Source organism: Phaseolus vulgaris, chromosome 11 (genome assembly GCF_051622355.1).
Source record: "Phaseolus vulgaris cultivar YP4 chromosome 11, ASM5162235v1, whole genome shotgun sequence".
Lineage (NCBI taxonomy): Eukaryota > Viridiplantae > Streptophyta > Magnoliopsida > Fabales > Fabaceae > Phaseolus > Phaseolus vulgaris.
The window spans coordinates 23,887,501-23,909,743 of NC_143508.1; the positions used below are offsets into that span (position 1 = coordinate 23,887,501).

The window sequence follows — 22,243 nt, forward strand, 5'->3', positions numbered from 1 at the left end:
AAGTAAGAAGTTCCCTTGACATCTCTTCATCTGTAAAGAATTGTCGATGTGAAAACATAGAGACAAAAGGCTGATCTTTGAATAGGAAAAAGAGTGGATCCGCGGGGTCCCAAATGAATTGGCTTATTTGAAAAAAGCCCTGTTCTTTGGAAGATCTATCTCGTGTCTGGTACTGCATGGTTCCACCCTGCAAGAACTCTGAATCATTCTCTTGAAGCTCATCCTCTTCATCATAAATGATCCGCTTGTCCCGAAATGACCTAGCTCAATAGGGAAATCCCAATGAATTGGGCCTTTCAATACAATCAAATAGAAAGCCCCAAGGGCGCCATATTCTAGGAGCCCAAACGATGTGATTGAAAAAAATCCTCCTCTATCTGTTGCGGGTCGAGGACTCCTCCCCCTTCTTCAAACTCCGATTCATATTTTTCATAGAGAAATCTCTTATCAACGATAGAATAAGATCCATTTTGAATCCTATTTAAGGGATTCCTTGGTTCGGACCGAAGAAGCAATGTCACTCGATCCTTATCAAACTGACTGCAATCTTTTTCTGTACGTGAGGATCCCACCAGAGCGCCTTCTACTTCTAATAGGCCATGAACTAGATCAGAATTATTCTCAACGAGTCCATAAGATGTGATCCCATTTTTTTCATCAGGTCCGGGTAGAGACCAAAGGTCTTGAGCGACCGACCCGGCAGAACAACTCAAAAGGTAAAGAAGTATCGTTTATTTCTTCATACTCGTTCCAAGTTCGAAGTACCATTTGTACAAATAAGAATCCCCCCCGTCACATGATTTCTTCTTCATATAGATAGAGATAGGATCTATGGAGCAATTACTTAGAAGTACATTTTGAGAAACAGCCCTTCCTATCTGATAGAAAAGGATCCCATGATCCTGAACCGATCTTACCTGAGGTCGGAAATCTGAAGTTTGTCTATGAAGAACAGAGCTAATTATATTAGTGTCTATGATGGATTTCTTTTGTATAATACTAATCGATAGGGCCTCATTGTTAAGTGCTACAAGATCTCGTACATTTGAACCCATCGTTGTGGACCCGAATCCATTAGTATGGGACATTTTCTTTTCCAAGTGAAATCTCCTAGTATATGAAAGAGTGAAAAAGTGTTTTCGTTGTTGTGGAATAAGAAGCCTTCGTATCTTAATGCATGTATTGAATTGATTCGGAGCTATTAGAGCTGGATCTACTTTTTGGGGAATATGAGTCGAAGCAATAACAAGAATATTTCTAGTGGAACATCTTTCACAATCCCTGGAGAGATAGTTCACTAAAAGACCGAGGGATAAGTAATTCGACTCATTTACATCCAGATCATGAATGTTAGGAATCCATATTATGCAAGGAGACATTGCTTTTGCTAATTCGAAGTGAAAGGTGATATAAAATCGGTCTATTTTTGGCATCATATCCATAGTTAGCGTATTCATCATAGTTAGAAGCTCCAGCTCTATATCAAGGTCACGGTCGATATCGTCACTATCGTCACTATCATCAATAAGAAAACCCTTAGGCTTGTTATCCAGGAACTTGTTCAGAAATACTGTAATGAAAGGAACATAGGAGTTTTTCGCTAGGTATTTGACCAAATAGGATCGTCCAGTTCCTATAGAACCTATCACTAAAATACCCCTACTAGGGGGAGGTAAGGCTAAGCGGAGCGAAAAGGGTTTTCCATGAGATGGGAAATGAAAACTATTAGCCCTCCACAAGGTTTGTGAATAAGTAATTGTCTGATCATTAGCAAGGAATATATGTCTTTCTACTAAACAGGATGTATTGAATTCATAAATCATTAGATACTTTTTATGAATGTGAACTAAGTATCGTAAGTAAATTGCTCCCGGTTGTTCACTTATTTGATAACCAGAGTTATTCTTTGATAAAAGATCACTATGAGTAAGACTCAATAGAATTTGATCAATCCTTTTTTCTGTTGTTAAGGTAGAAAACTGAACCAAGAATTCTTTTTCTTTATCATCAATCGAATCAGTGTTCGAGACCCAGGATTCTATTTGATCATCAATCCAATCACCATTCACGTTTTTTATTTTTCTTATCAAGGAATAGATTGCTTTACTTGGATGAGTTAGATGTCTCGTATTTCTCGAAAAAGCGATTCGATTGATGGGATTTGGTATAATACTTATGAGATCGATGAGATTCCAAGATTTATTCTTAGAACGTATGGATTTGACCCCATAAGCGGGACCACCACCCCATAGCATGTTGCCACCAAAAGCAAAACTCCGTATTTCTTCTAGAGAATCTCCTAATTGTTCAGAGCAACTAGAAAGAGATTCTTTAACCAGAAAGAATTCAGTTCAGATGTAGGATACCTATCCAGAAGTTTTCGCAACTCAATCATGTATGATGGAATCATCAAAGATTTTACCTTTTTGAACTCTGTCTGTAACTCACTATAGACTCGAGAAACAAAGAGAAGATGTGTACGAACGAGATATCCAGCAACAAGGAGAAGGAAAAGGATTGAATAGAAGAACTCCTGAACATTTAGCGATCTCAGATGTGTCAATATCAATAGTAACTCATTATTTCGATGAGTCATTTCTTCGGACAAAAGAAGATTATGGAAACAATTACCCGGAATCTCACTTATCAGATTCCATTGTGGAAGACACAATGGAATCTGACGAATTCGCCATAATATATCTGACCCATGCATAATATCATGAAAAATGGATACAAATTTTTGGCTGCTACTTAGTATCGGCAATAGGTCTGAAAAAGTATCTAAAAATATGAAATTTAGATATTTGTACCCCGTCGAGGTAAGGAACCATGGTATATATGTTTGGAATAGATTCCATTTTGAGAGAGTTGAAAAAACACTATCTTGTTGAAAGGTTCTATACATCTGACCTTTCTCAAGGCATTTTTGTAGACAAGAACTCCGTTTTTTCCTTTTTTCGGATGGTAAATATTTATCAAAACATGGAGTGTGAATCCAACCCATATTTGAATTGAAATTGAGATAATGATACAAGTTCTTCCCTTCTGAATCAGGTATATTCATATCTGAAAGAGGTTGACAATAAGTTTTTTCAAAATGGACTATTTGTCCCTCTGTTAGAGGTGTTCCAGAAATGTCTGCGATCGAGTAAATAGCTCCACGAACGAATGGATCGTATCGAATTGGAAAATGGAAAGATTTGTAGAAGTTATACCCTTCGTCGCCACTTTGCGAAAAATCGTTAGGTATCAATATGTTAGATACCTGTAACTCGATTGGTGAAATAGTATCTCTCTTCAAAAAAGCATGTTTTTTTTTACCATCGCAAAAAGAAAAGATTTTGTTGCGAATGAACAAGATTTTGAGGAATTGTCCATACGTAAAATCATAATTATTGATACGGGCCTTTTCCACATAAAAAGGGAATCTTTTGTTACAATAGAAGCAAAAGTGATATTGATTATTCAAGAATCGAAGTTGATTTGCTTTATAAAAATAGTATATCAATGAACTTCTATGAAATGGTTTCACGGGATTCAGCCAATTGTCTGGATCGTGGGATATCATTGAGAAATAGGAATCTGTGTTATCAAAAGATTTCCTGCGATTCTTTCTAGTATGGAATGAGTCAATCATCCACTTTGGTATCTTATTGAACAAAAATGGTGATATTGTTCCTCCATTGATGAAGAATTTCGATTTTTGGGAAGTATCTTGGTCATCCAATAATAAGGGTTTCCTTTTTTTCAAATGAAAGATTTGAAGACCTATTGATTCTAATAACTGATTACAGAGTGGATCATTCGGACCTTTCAATTCATAGATGTGGATCTCGGACCTATGAATGGAGATACCCCCAAAACTCACAAAGAAAAAAGAAGGAAGTGAGTTAGACAAAAAGAGAAGAAACTTGGGCAAAAAAAGAAGTAACTTGGACAAAAATAAACAAAGTGACTTAGACAAATCTTTTTTGTCGATAACCTCAGACCAATCAATCGAATATTGATTAATATGTAATCGATTGAACACTACTTGAAGGCTATTCTGCTCTGAAATGAAATAGTCCAAATGTTCCTGGAAATTCTTGCTCCCATTGGACCATTTGTATCTATATGCATTAGGATCCCAATTCATAGATCTCTCCGTTCGAGAAATCAAAATAAGAGGATCGAACCATTTCTTCTGACTCTTTTTCAAATTTTAGAAATGTTGGTTGATCGTGTATTTCATTCTAGTTCAATGATTCAGAGTATCATTTCCTATTTGATACCTTTGAATTCCATATTCGAAGTTGCAATTGAATCGATTCAATACATTTCTTATGTAAACATGGGTGCTATATTGGATTTGAATTAGATTTCGGATCAATCTATATTGATTGACTGCCTCCATTATGTTGTTGCTAGCAAATACAACTATTTTAGGTTTTGGATCTTCCAAATTATTCCCGCAAGAGGTCTGGACCCATTTTTTTATGATCCTTCGATAAAAAGATTCATTCTGTTCATAAAAAAGAGGAGGTAGAACCAATAAAGAGTGCTTTTTCGATTCATCCCTTGAGTTTAATAACTCATTCAAGAAATGTTTTTGATCCAATCCGGAGGAATCAATAGAAAAATCAAATTCCTTATGACACACCAGATCCGGCTCGGTTATTGATAGAGAGAATAGATCTGCCATTTCTTGAAATAAATCTTCTGATTCAAAATCGTGGTGTAACGTGTATCTCCCCCTGTTCCGGTCATGGAATAGATGAAAGAAACCCCAAAATGGATTTTTGTTAAAGAATGAAATCTTATTGGAGCTGTCCAATTCATCCTTTGGAACCATATCACATCCTCGATAGGATGAAATAGGATGAATTGAGACGGTATTTTGTAAGTACATAATTATCTTGAATAAATTCACTATTTCTTTCTTTTCCGATCGCCTGGAAAGAGCAAGATGTTTCTTTTGTTCTTTTTTCAACAATTTCTGATCTCTAGTAGACCTATCAGTAGGATTCGAACCCAGATGAAGTTCTAACCATCTGTCAGAGAAAAAAGAACGAGTGGCTCTTGCAGGATTCCCAAGAAATTCTTCGATTTCTTCCGGAAGCAGATGATTATTCATCTGCTTCTCACGTTCCATGAATAGTCGGCACATTGAGGAATATCCAGAAAGGTTTTTAAGGAATCGCTCTGATTCTATCTCTGTTCGTTCCGTTTGAAGAAAGGAAGGATCCCAACAAAGAATCGATCTTTCTTTTAGTTGTTGAATCTCTCTTTGATTGATCAATGTGTGATATTTCGAATCCTCATTCCTAATGGAATCGAAAGAATCCTTGGATTGATCAGAAGATCCTTTCAATTGGCTAGAATCCGTTACTTGAATGAAACTAGATCTCGTGGAATCATATTGAAGATTTGATGATACATTCCGTACCTTGCTAAAAAACCGATCCTTGTTTCCCAACCACACATTGTCTAACCAAATCCAATTCTCTTGTGACATGTTCCTCAAAAAATCCGATTCGTGCGGACTCTTCCCCCAACTAACGAAGAGATCTTGACAGAATTGCCACATATGAAATTGAGCACAATTTTGCAAAGTAATAGCCCGCTTGTTTCTCAAGAAGAGATGCGAAACATACTCAATATCATTTGATTGATTAATTGACCCAGTCCCTTGTTGTTTGAAGAAACCCTCCACTTCCTTTGGTATTTTTTCACGAAAAGCAAACATCAGATAATAAATCCAGTCTTTCACTAAAATTTCAAATAGCTGTCCCGAATTCAAGTTGATTATGTTTCGCCTCTTTCTCGGGGAAAGACGATCAAAAAATTCCCAATCATAGTCCTTACGGATCGGATCATCCATATAATATACAAAAAGGAACTCCAGATATTTGATATCTTTCTCTTTGAATGAGATCTCAATTCCAGCGATGGTTTCATTAGATATCTTACAACTAGAATAGCTCTTTTTTCCTATCCAGTTCCTCCACCACCGCGAACCCCAGTTAAATTCAGGCATGATATACTTTTTAGTTATTGGGAGAACCCGAGTACTCTCTTTCGGATCCAGGAAAGAACTCTCAGAGATCTTTTTTCCTTTTGGAAGATACAGGAGTGGAACAATCAACCTATTGATATTGGAAGACTCAGATGATTCTTCCAATGTATCATTTTTGGGTCCAATGGAATTCATAGGTATAGGAAGAAGCCTTGTCAAATAGGGATTTTTTCTTTCGACCATTTTTCGATTGTTAATACGATATATAAGGACCGCTACTACAAAGAGTACTACATACTTGATCGTGAAATATCGATTGCTTGTTGAACCCTGTGAATTGCGTGAAAGTAGGATACTCCAAATTCGGGAGTCCAAGAGTTTTATAAAACTCTCTTGATGGAAAAAAATATGAATGAAAAAGCCCGCTGAATTGAATTGGGTCCATGAATCTAAGAAATAGCGAGAATTCTTGATTTCTTTCAATATCTCTCTCAATTCGAAAATCCAGGATTTGAATTGATGTCCTTTCTTCGAATCCTCCTAATTGCATTGATTTATCCGAAAGATTTCACTTCAATTGGAATTTGGTTATTCACCATGTACGAGGATTCCCGCTAAGCATCCATGGCTGAATGGTTAAAGCGCCCAACTCATAATTGGCGAATTCGTAGGTTCAATTCCTACTGGATGCACGCCAATGGGACCCTCCCTCCAAAAAGTCTATCGGATTTTTGTTCAAGAATGAAATCTTATTGGATCTGTCCAATTCATCCTTTGGAACCATATCACATCCTCGATAGGATGAAATAGGATGAATTGAGACGGTATTTTGTAAGTACATAATTATCTTGAATAAATTCACTATTTCTTTCTTTTCCGATCGCCTGGAAAGAGCAAGATGTTTCTTTTGTTCTTTTTTCAACAATTTCTGATCTCTAGTAGACCTATCAGTAGGATTCGAACCCAGATGAAGTTCTGACCATCTGTCAGAGAAAAAAGAACGAGTGGCTCTTGCAGGATTCCCAAGAAATTCTTCGATTTCTTCCGGAAGCAGATGATTATTCATTTGCTTCTCACGTTCCATGAATAGTCGGCACATTGAGGAATATCCAGAAAGGTTTTTAAGGAATCACTCTGATTCTATCTCTGTTCGTTCCGTTTGAAGAAAGGAAGGATCCCAACAAAGAATCGATCTTTCTTTTAGTTGTTGAATCTCTCTTTGATTGATCAATGTGTGATATTTCGAATCCTCATTCCTAATGGAATCGAAAGAATCCTTGGATTGATCAGAAGATCCTTTCAATTGGCTAGAATCCGTTACTTGAATGAAACTAGATCTCGTGGAATCATATTGAAGATTTGATGATACATTCCGTACCTTGCTAAAAAACCGATCCTTGTTTCCCAACCACACATTGTCTAACCAAATCCAATTCTCTTGTGACATGTTCCTCAAAAAATCCGATTCGTGCGGACTCTTCCCCCAACTAACGAAGAGATCTTGACGGAATTGCCACATATGAAATTGAGCACAATTTTGCAAAGTAATAGCCCGCTTGTTTCTCAAGAAGAGATGCGAAACATGCTCAATATCATTTGATTGAATAATTGACCAGTCCCTTGTTGTTTGAAGAAACCCTCCACTTCCTTTGGTATTTTTTCACGAAAAGCAAACATCAGATAATAAATCCAGTCTTTCACTAAGATTTCGAATAGTTGTCCCGAATTCAAGTTGATTATGTTTCGCCTCTTTCTCGGGGAAAGACGATCAAAAAATTCCCAATCATGGTCCATACGGATCGGATCATCCATATAATATACAAAAAGGAACTCCAGATATTTGATATCTTTCTCTTTGAATGAGATCTCAATTCCAGCGATGGTTTCATTAGATATCTTACAACTAGAATAGCTCTTTTTTCCTATCCAGTTCCTCCACCACCGCGAACCCCAGTTAAATTCAGGCATGATATACTTTTTAGTTATTGGGAGAACCCGAGTACTCTCTTTCGGATCCAGGAAAGAACTCTCAAAGATCGTTTTTCCTTTTGGAAGATACGGGAGTGGAACAATCAACCTATTGATATTGGAAGACTCAGATGATTCTTCCAATGTATCATTTTTGGGTCCAATGGAATTCATAGGTATAGGAAGAAGCCTTGTCAAATAGGGATTTTTTCTTTCGACCATTTTTCGATTGTTAATACGATATATAAGGACCGCTACTACAAAGAGTACTACATACTTGATCGTGAAATATCGATTGCTTGTTGAACCCTGTGAATTGCGTGAAAGTAGGATACTCCAAATTCGGGAGTCCAAGAGTTTTATAAAACTCTCTTGATGGAAAAAAATATGAATGAAAAAGCCCGCTGAATTGAATTGGGTCCATGAATCTATGTGATCCTGCCTGTTGACCGGAACGCTGGAAACCGCCTCGTCAAAGGATCGACGTGCGCACCGCTTCTCACTTGCGTTCCTCTCCGGGATCTACCTCAAGAACCTGCAAAGAAACAGAGCGGCGCCGCTGCGGCCGATCGCACTCCAACGCTCAAGTCAGTGACGGTATCACCAAAAACTAAGAGAACAAGAACCGTGCAAATCCTCTCTCACAGTCAGCTCTATCACTCGTAAGCGTAAAGTGTATAAACTGAACGTGCGTACCTCAGAAAGTTTGTTAAGAACTCTTATATACCTGGTAGCTTTCTCTCTCCTGGCAGTTACAGACTTGGACACGTGGCTCACATCCAACTGTACACGTGCCATCATCTGGAGGCTCCCTGACTTGGCACTGCTTCTACTCTCATTTTGGCTAAGTTACTTATGCATGGTACTGCCCAGTGCATAGCTAACTTAAGAGTGCGATCTCTACTGGAACTGGCGAGTTAGGGGCCTTCATACACCTTCCCTGTGGTCTCGCCGGCCGCCTTCACAATCTGCTTCTCCTTCATCTTCGGCGATGTGCTCGCTCTGGCGATCTCCAATGACTAGGTCGCCTGAATCTACATCTGGCGACTTCATCTTCAACCTGGCGATCGCCGATTCTGGTAAGCTGGAAATCGGAACACGCCAACATAACAACTGGCGACTACACGAGCCCCCCGACTTCCTTCCCTTCTGCCAACCTGGCGCCTTGTCAATACGCCTATACTATAGGAGGATGCCACGTCATCACACCCGACCACCAGGGCGGTACACAAGCCCCCCAGTCTTAAGCGAAGACTTGTCTAGCGAAAAGACTGAAAGAGCCTTCGTTAACACCGATCTACGTGGCACTGACGCAGAATTCCAAGCGGTTGTACCTTCTGCTGCTCTGACGCCCCACCAAACCCCTCACTCATCGTCTGACGCGTGGCTTCATCAACGGCTCTCTTCATTTGCCGTTTGCGCTTCCCAAAACCATTTCGAAAACCCTTAAACCCATTTCGCTCCACTGTTCCATCACTTTCTTCGTGCTTGCAAACGCTCTAACTTCCTTCTGCGAAAACTCTCAACGCTCTAGATCACCATCTTTCTCCATCGTCTTCCTGATCATCGAAAGGTAACTACTTTCCTTCATCTGCTGGTTTTCCTTGCATTTTCACCGATTTGCATCATCCTGTAACTGCTTGGTGCATACGCTGTGGGTTGTTTTTCCATTTCTCCTTCTGCGTAACTTAGGGCTTTGTCAATCGTCGCAACGAACCTACATTCGTTCGTTTTTCACCTTCCTTCTATGATCGAGTCAGCCTCTGTAACCCCCTGATCATTTTTCCTTTCTTCTTCCTTTGCAGCTGCTATCATGACTCGCACAAAGATTACCCCGAACCCTCCTCCTTCAGCACGAAACCTTCCTTCACAAGCACACGACTCAACACAAGTTCGTGGCGCTTCATCTTCGCAGGCTGAGAGGCCTGCGTCTTCCCAACCTGTCCTGGCCCAGGCGACTCCACCTAACGCTGGAGGAGCCCCCGTTCCCCTGCCAGACTTCAAAACTTTATACCCCTGGGCTAACTCAACCCTTCTGAAAGAGACATCCTTCGTGAACACTGCGGGAGCTGTCTTGCGGCTGACTAAGGGGGACGAGATCTACCAATCGTTTCACAAGGAGCACGACGAAAAGATGATGGTGCTGCCTTGCCCCGCCGACCTGCCCGTGTGTGCTGATGACAAAGTAAGCGCCGACGGGCCCTTCTGCTTTGTCTATACGACTCTGTTCAAGAAGGTCAGGCTCAGGTTCCCTTTCACCCGATTCGAGAGGGAACTTCTTACCGAGCTCAACATTGCTACCGCCCAGCTCCACCCCAACAGCTGGGCGTTTGTTCGAGCTTTTCAAGTAATGTGCGCCCACCTGGGGTTGCCCGCGTCGGTGGACGTGTTCTTATTCCTTTTCGAAGCCAAGCACCCAGGAGACCGCCTGTGGATCAGCTTGAACGCGATTGCTGGGAGATCCATTTTTACCATCTTCCAGCAATCGTACAAAGACTGGAAGGGGAAATTCGTCCAAGTACGTGCAAACGACAAGGACGCCTCCCTTCTCGATGGCTTCCCCTTGTACTGGGTGGACAAGGGGAAAAAGGAGTCCAAGAGCTGCTTCAGGAGGCCCAGAAGTCCTGATAGCATGGGAGCATTGGACAGAGACCTCTGTCTGTTCTGGAAGAAGGTGGCGGATGCCAATATAACTTTCCTCACCACCACCTTGATATGCTTCGAATTCTACGAAGATCAGCTAGAAATTCGAATAGGTTAGGACATTAAACTCTTGCTTTGATACTGCTTCTTGTTTAGCTATTTCTGGGCGTCTTATGCGTTATCCACAAGACTTTGGCTTTACTTTTTCTGCACATATCATCTACTTTGCTGTTTATTACCTTATGCACTTATCTGTTTTCCTTGAGTTAACCCATGCATTTTTGTCCCCTGCAGACAACATGTTGCCCAGGAACATGCTCGCCGAACTAAAGGCGCTCGCCCGAAACCACGGGTTGGCGACCGGTTCCCAAACGGTGCCCAACTCGGTGGTGGAGGCCGCCATTGTCCAAGGGCGATCACCACCCAAGGAACCCGCCCAACGCAAAAAATTGGTCCTTAAGAGACCTAAAAGGAAAGCCCCTCAAGTCATCCATGAGGAGGAAGAAGAGGATGACGAGGTCACCGAGGATGGCCTCGTTACGAAGAGGAAGAGGGTGGCACCTTCTTCACCACCTGCTCCACCCCCTCTTCCATCCTCAACACCACCATCAACGCCTGCTCCTCCTCCAACATCGCCAACACCACAGGATCCTTCCTCACCAGTCCAAGCGGTTCAACTGGCCACTGCGCCACCTGCAGCTGAGGCCCAAGAGCCAAATTTCCTGGAGGACCCCCCAAGCGCCTCTACGCCATACGTGTCAGCCGGAGGGGGCCCCCCTTCAAACACTTCAGCTGCAGAAAATGTTCCAATCGGGGATGAGGTTGCTCATACCTCTCCGATTCTGATTACCGAATCCCCGATTGCGTCGCCACGCCAGGAAGCAACTACTGAAGAACCTGCTAAGGAAGGTGGCGACGAGAACCCACAACAAGCCCACCTGGCGCCTCTCCAAGCAACAAACCTTCCCCTTGAGGTCACAAGGATGTGGGAACCTCTAACTGCCAAACTGAAAACCATAGCAGAGGATATCCCAGCGATCATAACCAGGGCTGTGGAAGGCTCAACCAGGAGGCTCCAAGACGACCTCTTCAACCTCAAAACCGAGAACAGCACCATGAAGATCGAGGTGGAGAAGTTGTCCTTCAGCCTGACGCTCGCAAAAATCAAACACTCCCGAGTGGAGGATGCAATGAATACCGAGCTCAGGCTGGCGCGCAAGGAGGCTACTGACCTTCGCCGCAAAGTTCACGAACTTGCCCAAGAGAAAGTCGAGCTGGAAAGCAAAATTGTGCCTCTTCGCGCCAAGGCGGTCGACCTGGAGGCTCTCATGAAAGCTGACGCCGCTAAGGTGCAAAAACTGGAGCAGAGGTCGATCGACCGAGAGAAACTTCTTGGGCAAGTTGAAAAGGCGAGGGACGACGCTATGGCTGATCTCGTCGAGGCCAACAAAGAGAAAGGAAAAGTGGCTGCTGAGTTGGCCCAAGCACAATCGGAATCCAAGAAGGTTACTGAAGACCTTCTCCAGGCTCAAGAGACCAACGAACAACTCAAAAAACAGGTTGAAGAGCTGGAGCAGCAGAATAAAGAGCTAAAAGAGCAAACTGAAGACCTCAAGAAGCGGATTGAGGAACTTCAGGGGCAAATTGAAGAACTCAAGCTAAATTCTACTCAGATTCTGGCTGCTGGATTCGAAGCTGCGCGGGAACAATTCGCTTGCCTATTCCCCGATCTGGATCTCAGCCTGGTGTCGCTGAACAACGAAGTAGTAGATGGAAAGGTCGTTCCTGCTGAAGACTAATCAACTCCACTTCATCTGCTACTTTTATGATTTCCCTTGTATATACCTTGTAATAAACTCGTGCATATGTGCTTTTAACAGATACTTATCTCAATGACAAAGTTTGGATATTCCCTCTCCTGACTTCTTTAAGCGCTTTAACCTTCTTTGCATGTTTAACTTTGTCGGATTTAACTTAACGATTTTGCAAATACGACTTTTGACTTAACTGCTTCGAACCGCTTCAAACTTAAGCAATAATCACTTTAAACAACTTATACTCTTAAGGCAACTAACCTTATTGGAAGAATACCTTTCAAGCAACGAACTGTAACTCAGTTATTGGCTCAAACACCGTCCCACTCGACCTGCTTCATCAAACAAGTCTTTTAACCTTCTCGCCGCTGTTTGAACTCTTCCCGATCGCCAAGAACTCTTGGTAACATCAGCTTTTCCTAGCCTCATGCTTTGGCAATTGTTTCTTTGCATGGGGGCAGAGACGCCTTTTGGGATCTCTCTTTACCCTCCTGGACTTCAGAACAAAGACCGGCTGACTAGGCGTTCTCTTCGAACCTACCTTAGCCACCTTCCAAACTTCTTCCACCCTCTGCGCCATACCTGAACTCCTTCGAGACGAGAAGGATTTTATCTTGCCTAAGCTCGCACGTAAGCGAGAAGGTCTTTAACTCGCCTGAACTCGCTCATCGGCGAGAAGGTCTTTATCTGGTGCCTCAACTTGCCCAGGGTGTACATCTCCCCCCCCCCTGGATGCACTGAGGGCCTTTCTCTTTCTCGCCTGCACTCGCTCGACGGCGAGGAGGTCTTTAACTGGCCTTAACTCGCTCGACGGCGAGAAGGACTTTATCTGGTGCCTCAACTTGCCCAGGGTGTACATCTCCTCCCCCCTGGATGCACTGAGGACCTTTCTCTTTCTCGCCTGCACTCGCTCAACGACGAGGAGGTCTTTAACTGGCCTTAACTCGCTCGACGACGAGAAGGACTTTATCTGGTGCCTCAACTTGCCCAGGGTGTACATCTCCTCCCCCCTGGATGCACTGAGGACCTTTCTCTTTCTCGCCTGCACTCGCTCGACGACGAGGAGGTCTTTAACTTGCCTCAAAACGCGTGAGGGCGTCGAGGTCTTTCATCTGGTGCCTCCGATCGCCGAGAGACGATGAGGACTTTAAAACTTTAACTGGTGCCTCCAATCGCCGAAAAACGATGAGGACTTAAAAACTTTAACTGATGCCTCCAATCGCCGAAAAACGATGAGGACTTAAAAACTTTAACTGAAAGCATGCGATATATCTTTTCTTGCCTTAAATCACTTACAAGTGACAAGGTCTTTCTTCAAAACTTTTGGGAAACAGCAAACATGCAACCAGAAAACGCCTTATACTTCGAAAACTCTTCTTTTATTGGGTGGCCTCATTAAAAACCCTCCTTAGGGAAAAAAGAGTGCCCCCTTGAAACTGTTTTAACAGAGACATTGTAATATAACCTTTGTGTTTGTCTTTACTTACAAAGCTTTTAACTATAGTACAACTTCAGGTGTGTGGCGTTCCAGGTGCGAGGGATCGCCCCTCCTTCCAGCGTCTCTAAGCGGTAGGCCCCGTTCCCGAGCGCCTCGGTTATTCTGAACGGTCCAGTCCACTTGGGTGACAGCTTATTCTCCATCTCGTACTGGTGGGCCTTCCTCATCACCAAGTCGCCTTCTCTAAACTGCCTTGGCATCACCTTTGAGTTGTATCTTCGTTCAACCCTTCTCTTCACAGCTTCAGCCTTCAACCTCGCCTCTTCCCTGACCTCATCCAGTAGATCCAGGTTCAGCCTTCTTTCTTCATTCGAGTCTTCCTCTACGAAGCTCTGGAATCTCGGCGAGCTCTCCTGGATCTCCACCGGAATCATGGCATCACACCCATAGACCAAGCTGAACGGGGTCTCATGGGTTCCTGACTGCTCGGTGGTGTGATACGCCCAGACTATACGGGGCACCTCCTCGGCCCAACTTCCCTTGGCTTTCTCAAGCCTTCTCTTCAAACCTCTCAACAACACCCGATTAGCTGACTCCACCTGGCCATTTGTCTGAGGGTGCTCAACGGATGCAAACACTTGTTGAATTCCCACCCCTTCGCAAAGTTTCTTCAACAGGTGGCTTGCAAACTGCGTCCCATTATCTGACACCAGGCGTTTAGGCACTCCAAACCGGCACACGATGTTCTTCCATACAAAACCTTCGATCTTGTGTGCGGTGATCTGGGCCACTGGTTCTGCTTCAATCCACTTGGTGAAATACTCAATCGCCACCACCAAGTACTTCATCTGCCTGATCGCCAGCGGGAAAGGTCCCAGGATGTCGATTCCCCAAGTATGAAACGGCCAAGGGCTATAGATCGACTTCAACTCCTCGGGAGGTGCCTTATGCCAATCGGCGTGCTGCTGGCATTGTTTACAACATTGGGCATATTTCTTGCAATCTTCTCTCATGGATGGCCAGTAGTAGCCGGCACGGAGAGTCCTCGCGGCCAGAGCTCGACCCCCGACGTGGCTTCCGCATATACCCTCGTGGAGCTCTGCCATGATCCTCGTGCACTTCTCGCCGTGTATACATTCCAGGAGCGGGTGAGTGAACCCAAACCTGTACAGATCGCCATCAATCAACGTATACTTGCTGGAATTTTTCTTTACCTTCCTAGCTTCTATCGGATCCAGCGGGAGGAGGCCATCTGCCAGGCACCGTTTGTATTGTGTTATCCAAGTGTCTGGCTCATGGGTGGTGCAGACCTGCATCACATCCACCTTCTCTCCTCGACATGCTCTAATTCTCGGCGATCAGCGCCTCATACTCTGCTTGATTGTTGCTTGCTTTGAAGGCAAATCTCAACGATTGTTCGATCAGCACGCCGTTGGGTCCTTCCAATATGACTCCAGCACCGCTGCCCTGCTGGTTCGACGATCCATCCACCGAAAGTACCCAACGAAAATCGTCTCCTTCAACCCGCGTCACCTCTGATGAGAGCTCAACCACGAAATTTGCAAAGATTTGCCCCTTGATCGGGCCTCGGGGCTCGTACTTAATATCAAACTCTGACAACTCTACCGCCCACTTCACCATCCTTCCCGCAACGTCGGGTTTCTTCAAGACCTTCTGGATGGGCAGGTCAGTCATCACCAGTATTGTGAAACTGTGGAAGTAGTGGCGCAACCTCCTCGCCGAAAACACCACAGCCAGCGCAGCCTTCTCCAGGGCCTGATATCTCGTTTCTGGGCCCTGCAACACCTTGTTCACAAAATAAATAGGCTTCTGAGCCTGATCTTGATCCTGGGCGAGCACCGCACTCACCGCCCTCTCGGTCACAGCAAAATACAACCTGAGAGGGATTCCCGCCAGCGGTTTGCACAGAACCGGCGGGCTCGCCAGATACTCCTTCAGTTTGACGAAAGCTTCCTCGCATTCTTTCGTCCAAGCAAACTTATTATTGCGTCGCAGACATTGAAAATAGGGATGCCCCTTTTCTCCGCTAGCTGACACGAAGCGAGATAGGGCTGCCATCCGACCTGTTAGCTGCTGGACTTCTTTCACTGTAGCCGGGCTCCTCATCGCCAAGATGGCGGCACACTTGTCTGGGTTGGCTTCTATTCCTCTTTCAATCAAGAGGAAACCCAAAAACTTTCCAGCCTCCACGCCGAAAATGCATTTCTCCGGATTGAGCTTTAACTTGAACTTGGCGATCGTCGTGAACAATTCTTCCAAGTCTGCAACGTGCTTGCTTTTCTCCTGCGAGGTCACGACCATGTCATCGACGTAGGCTTGCACGTTCCTTCCCAGCATCGGTGCAAGTACTCGATCCATCAGCCTCTGGTACGTGGCCCCCGCGTTCTTCAGCCCAAACGGCATCACCTTATAGCAATAACACGATCTCTCCGTCATGAAGGCTATCTTCTCTTCATCCATGGGATGCATCTTGATCTGATTATAGCCTGAGAAGGCATCCAGGAAACTCAGCAACTTGCACCCTGCAGCACTATCAACCAGGGCATCAATGCTTGGTAAAGGATACGAATCCTTCGGGCAAGCTTTGTTCAGGTCGGTGAAATCGACGCACATGCGCCATTTCCCGTTACTCTTCTTCACCAGCACGACATTTGCCAACCATTCAGGGTACTGGACTTCCCTGATGTGGCCTGCAGCGAGGAGTTTCTGTGTTTCGTCCCTGATCGCCTGCCTCCTCTCCTCGTTGAACTTTCTTCTCCTTTGTCGCACCGGTCTCACCATGTTGTCCATCGCCAGATGATGGCACAAGAAGTCGGGATCAATCCCGGGCATGTCCGAAGCGGACCATGCAAACGCGTCCAGATGCCGCTCAATCACCTTGGCGATCTGGTCCTGGAGATCGACCTCCAGAGATCTTCCTAGCTTGAAGATTTTTCCTCCGATCTCCTTTTCGAGCCACTGCTCGACAGGTTTAGGCCTGGATTCTCTGGCGATCACCGCCCTGGCGATTCCCTGTTCCCTTGCTTCCTCGGGGCGATTCCGCGCCTCTTCCTCCTCTAGGCCAGCATTCCTCTCCCCTAGCTCAGCGTCTGCCATCTCTACATCCCTTCCGGCGGCCTCCTCTGTTACCGGCGGTCTGGGCTTCACATAACTCACTGATCTTTTGTTTTTCAGGCTATTCTCATAGCACCTTTTCGCTTCTTTCTGATCAGACTTGATCGTGATCACCACCCCTTCCATGGACGATAACTTTACCTTCATGTGCCGAGTTGACGGAATGGCGCCTATCCTGTTAAGCGTGGGCCTTCCCAACAGGATGTTATACGCTGAGGGGGCGTTTACGATGAGGTACTTGATTTTCTCCGTCCTCGACCCAACCTCATCTGTAAACGTGGTTCTCAGCTCAATGTACCCCCTGACCTCCACCTGGTCACCAGCGAACCCATATAAGCACCCTCCATAGGGCCTTAGCTGGTCAAGGGGCAATTCCAGCTGCGTGAAAGTCGGCCAGAACATCACGTCTGCCGAGCTTCCTTGGTCCACCAGAACTCTGTGGACCTTCCTTCCCGCTGTAACCAATGAAATAACTATGGGATCGTTGTCATGAGGCACAACGTCCCGAAGATCCTGCTTTGTGAACGTAATGTCCACTTCCGGCGAGTGATCTTCAAACATGTCCACTGTCATCACCGATCGCGCATACTTTTTCCTCTGCGATGCGGTGCATCCACCACCTGAGAAACCCCCTGCAATGGTGTGGATCTCCCCGTGGATAGGCATCTCGTGTTGCTGGGCTTCTCCACCTACTGGCTGGGAACTCGACGCTCCCCCCGTCCTCCTGTCCAGCAGATAGTCATTTAGGAACCCGCTCTTAACCAGATCGTCGAGCTGGTATCCTAAAGACAAACACGAGTCCAAAGTGTGGCCAAAACACTGGTGGAACTCACACCAGGCGTCCGGCTTTGACCCCAGCACCTTGTCGCCCACCTTCTCAGGCGCTTTCAACCTAGCAGATATGTTAGGAATGGCGATCAGATCCGCTAATCCCATGACAAATTTGTGCTTAGGCGGGCGATTGTATTCCCGGCGTGCTGGTTGCTGGCGTGCTTGGCTTCTTCCCTTGTTTCTCTTATCGTAAGGGTGGCGAGTCCTTTGGTCTTTCCTGGCCGCCGCCGCCGTTTCCAGCACCCTCTGCGGCTGGATCCTGGTCTGGGCGCGTGGCCTGGCGGGAGCCACGCTGCCTCTTTTCTCGGCGACTTCACTCTCGTCGGCGATGTGAGCCACCGCAAGTCGCCTGACTTCAGCAAATGTCGCGGGGTGAGCCCTGATCAAGGCCTCGCAGAATGGTCCTGGCTGCACGCCCTTCTTGAATGCATAGACCAGCATTTCCTCATCCTTGGCCGGCGATCTGACCATCTGCGCCCCAAAGCGATTCAGGTAGTCTCTGAGGGACTCTCCCTGGTACTGCCTTATATCAAACAGATCATAAGACACCCTGGGCGGTGCCTTATTCACGATGTACTGCTCAACGAAGATCTTCGAGAACTGTTGAAAATTGGTTATGTGGCCGTTAGGCAGGCTCACAAACCACTCCATCGCCGTTCCCTGGAGCGTACTCACGAACATCTTGCAGTAGACGGCGTCTGACCCTCCCGACAGCATCATCTGCGTATGGAACGTGGTCAGATGAGCCTCTGGATCCTCCACGCCGGTAAAGACAGCCTTAACCGGAACCACGCTCGTGGGAATTGGCGTGTCGGTAATCGCCTGAACGAAAGGCATTAGGAAAACACGAGGTGGCGTCGACGGCGCCGCCTCTTCAACAAAAGAACGTCCTTGTTGCTCCTGAAGAGCTCGACGCAGCTCCTCAGTCACCTTGCTGAGCTCCTCGTTTCTGGCGCGAGAGGCGACCAGGTCCTCATGTATCCTCGCCTGCTCTACGCGCGAGGCTTCCACAGTTGCCTGCAACGAGCGCATCATCTCTGCCATCTGCGCCATGGTCATGGCGGCGTCGCCTTCAGCAGCGACAGGCGCCACGGGACTGGAACGATTGCTTCTCATTTTTCTCATTAACTTCAGCGAATCACAGGAATGCAGCGAACAACACTTCAGCCTCGATCGAATCAGCGATCAATCGGAGAAAAAAGCGCGAAACTTGCGCAAGAAAACTCAAGAACACCGTAAGCCTTCAAAGAAAACCACAGCTTCGCCAGAAACCACCGCTTCTCCGCGAACAATCCAAACAAGCGAAAGAACTCGAACCTCCACCAAACAGATCACGTGCAAACAGCGGGAAACCTTACTCCACCGATCGAAAAGCCAAACGAACGGCACAAAACGCAAATTCACCGAACGAAACTTAAGCAAACAGCGAACGATGGTTGCACCAGCACACAACCATGCAGAAAACTTCAAAAACTTCCAAGAACTCACGCTGTGGATGGGAGCAAGTTTTACACGGCCCCACGGTGGGCGCCTGATGATCCTGCCTGTTGACCGGAACGCTGGAAACCGCCTCGTCAAAGGATCGACGTGCGCACCGCTTCTTACTTCCGTTCCTCTCCGGGATCTACCTCAAGAACCTGCAAAGAAACAGAGCGGCGCCGCTGCGGCCGATCGCACTCCAACGCTCAAGTCAGTGACAGTATCACCAAAAACTAAGAGAACAAGAACCGTGCAAATCCTCTCTCACAGTCAGCTCTATCACTTGTAAGCGTAAAGTGTATAAACTGAACGTGCGTACCTCAGAAAGTTTGTTAAGAACTCTTATATACCTGGTAGCTTTCTCTCTCCTGGCAGTTACAGACTTGGACACGTGGCTCACATCCAACTGTACACGTGCCATCATCTGGAGGCTCCCTGACTTGGCGCTGCTTCTACTCTCATTTTGGCTAAGTTACTTATGCATGGTACTGCCCAGTGCATAGCTAACTTAGGAGTGCGATCTCTACTGGAACTAGCGAGTTAGGGGCCTTCATACACCTTCCCTGTGGTCTCGCCGGCCGCCTTCACAATCTGCTTCTCCTTCATCTTCGGCGATGTGCTCGCTCTGGCGATCTCCAATGACTAGGTCGCCTGAATCTACATCTGGCGACTTCATCTTCAACCTGGCGATCGCCGATTCTGGTAAGCTGGAAATCGGAACACGCCAACATAACAACTGGCGACTACACGAGCCCCCCGACTTCCTTCCCTTCTGCCAACCTGGCGCCTTGTCAATACGCCTATACTGTAGGAGGATGCCACGTCATCACACCCGACCACCAGGGCGGTACACTAAGAAATAACGAGAATTCTTGATTTCTTTCAATATCTCTCTCAATTCGAAAATCCAGGATTTGAATTGATGTCCTTTCTTCGAATCCTCCTAATTGCATTGATTTATCCGAAAGATTTCACTTCAATTGGAATTTGGTTATTCACCATGTACGAGGATTCCCGCTAAGCATCCATGGCTGAATGGTTAAAGCGCCCAACTCATAATTGGCGAATTCGTAGGTTCAATTCCTACTGGATGCACGCCAATGGGACCCTCCCTCCAAAAAGTCTATCGGATTTTTGTTCAAGAATGAAATCTTATTGGATCTGTCCAATTCATCCTTTGGAACCATATCACATCCTCGATAGGATGAAATAGGATGAATTGAGACGGTATTTTGTAAGTACATAATTATCTTGAATAAATTCACTATTTCTTTCTTTTCCGATCGCCTGGAAAGAGCAAGATGTTTCTTTTGTTCTTTTTTCAACAATTTCTGATCTCTAGTAGACCTATCAGTAGGATTCGAACCCAGATGAAGTTCTGACCATCTGTCAGAGAAAAAAGAACGAGTGGCTCTTGCAGGATTCCCAAGAAATTCTTCGATTTCTTCCGGAAGCAGATGATTATTCATTTGCTTCTCACGTTCCATGAATAGTCGGAACATTGAGGAATATCCAGAAAGGTTTTTAAGGAATCACTCTGATTCTATCTCTGTTCGTTCCGTTTGAAGAAAGGAAGGATCCCAACAAAGAATCGATCTTTCTTTTAGTTGTTGAATCTCTCTTTGATTGATCAATGTGTGATATTTCGAATCCTCATTCCTAATGGAATCGAAAGAATCCTTGGATTGATCAGAAGATCCTTTCAATTGGCTAGAATCCGTTACTTGAATGAAACTAGATCTCGTGGAATCATATTGAAGATTTGATGATACATTCCGTACCTTGCTAAAAAACCGATCCTTGTTTCCCAACCACACATTGTCTAACCAAATCCAATTCTCTTGTGACATGTTCCTCAAAAAATCCGATTCGTGCGGACTCTTCCCCCAACTAACGAAGAGATCTTGACGGAATTGCCACATATGAAATTGAGCACAATTTTGCAAAGTAATAGCCCGCTTGTTTCTCAAGAAGAGATGCGAAACATGCTCAATATCATTTGATTGAATAATTGACCAGTCCCTTGTTGTTTGAAGAAACCCTCCACTTCCTTTGGTATTTTTTCACGAAAAGCAAACATCAGATAATAAATCCAGTCTTTCACTAAGATTTCGAATAGCTGTCCCGAATTCAAGTTGATTATGTTTCGCCTCTTTCTCGGGGAAAGACGATCAAAAAATTCCCAATCATGGTCCTTACGGATCGGATCATCCATATAATATACAAAAAGGAACTCCAGATATTTGATATCTTTCTCTTTGAATGAGATCTCAATTCCAGCGATGGTTTCATTAGATATCTTACAACTAGAATAGCTCTTTTTTCCTATCCAGTTCCTCCACCACCGCGAACCCCAGTTAAATTCAGGCATGATATACTTTTTAGTTATTGGGAGAACCCGAGTACTCTCTTTCGGATCCAGGAAAGAACTCTCAGAGATCTTTTTTCCTTTTGGAAGATACAGGAGTGGAACAATCAACCTATTGATATTGGAAGACTCAGATGATTCTTCCAATGTATCATTTTTGGGTCCAATGGAATTCATAGGTATAGGAAGAAGCCTTGTCAAATAGGGATTTTTTTCTTTCGACCATTTTTCGATTGTTAATACGATATATAAGGACCGCTACTACAAAGAGTACTACATACTTGATCGTGAAATATCGATTGCTTGTTGAACCCTGTGAATTGCGTGAAAGTAGGATACTCCAAATTCGGGAGTCCAAGAGTTTTATAAAACTCTCTTGATGGAAAAAAATATGAATGAAAAAGCCCGCTGAATTGAATTGGGTCCATGAATCTAAGAAATAGCGAGAATTCTTGATTTCTTTCAATATCTCTCTCAATTCGAAAATCCAGGATTTGAATTGATGTCCTTTCTTCGAATCCTCCTAATTGCATTGATTTATCCGAAAGATTTCACTTCAATTGGAATTTGGT

At 44.8% G+C, this 22,243-nt stretch overlaps 1 protein-coding gene and 2 non-coding genes across 3 annotated transcripts in view; 2 read left to right on the forward strand and 1 right to left on the reverse strand.

Annotated features, from left to right (window-relative positions):
* Positions 1–7,534, reverse strand: part of LOC150023131 (protein Ycf2-like) — a 7,947-nt gene extending 413 nt beyond the window's left edge. Inside the window, exons 1-5 of the mRNA XM_090297729.1 lie at positions 4,272–7,534; positions 2,644–2,700; positions 2,423–2,533; positions 766–2,316; positions 1–260 (exon numbers count right to left, since the gene is read on the reverse strand). The exon at positions 1–260 is cut by the window's left edge and continues 413 nt beyond it. Coding sequence (XP_090153855.1) covers positions 1–260; positions 766–2,316; positions 2,423–2,533; positions 2,644–2,700; positions 4,272–6,238 — 3,946 coding nt within the window. The 5' untranslated portion in view covers positions 6,239–7,534. The remainder of the gene's footprint in view (positions 261–765; positions 2,317–2,422; positions 2,534–2,643; positions 2,701–4,271) is intronic.
* On the forward strand, positions 6,614–6,687 carry TRNAM-CAU (transfer RNA methionine (anticodon CAU)). Its single transcript has one exon. It is a non-coding gene; the product is annotated as a tRNA-Met (tRNA).
* Positions 7,535–20,324: 12,790 nt separating the features above from the next.
* Positions 20,325–20,398, forward strand: TRNAM-CAU (transfer RNA methionine (anticodon CAU)). The gene has a single exon. It is a non-coding gene; the product is annotated as a tRNA-Met (tRNA).
* Positions 20,399–22,243: the final 1,845 nt, after the last annotated feature.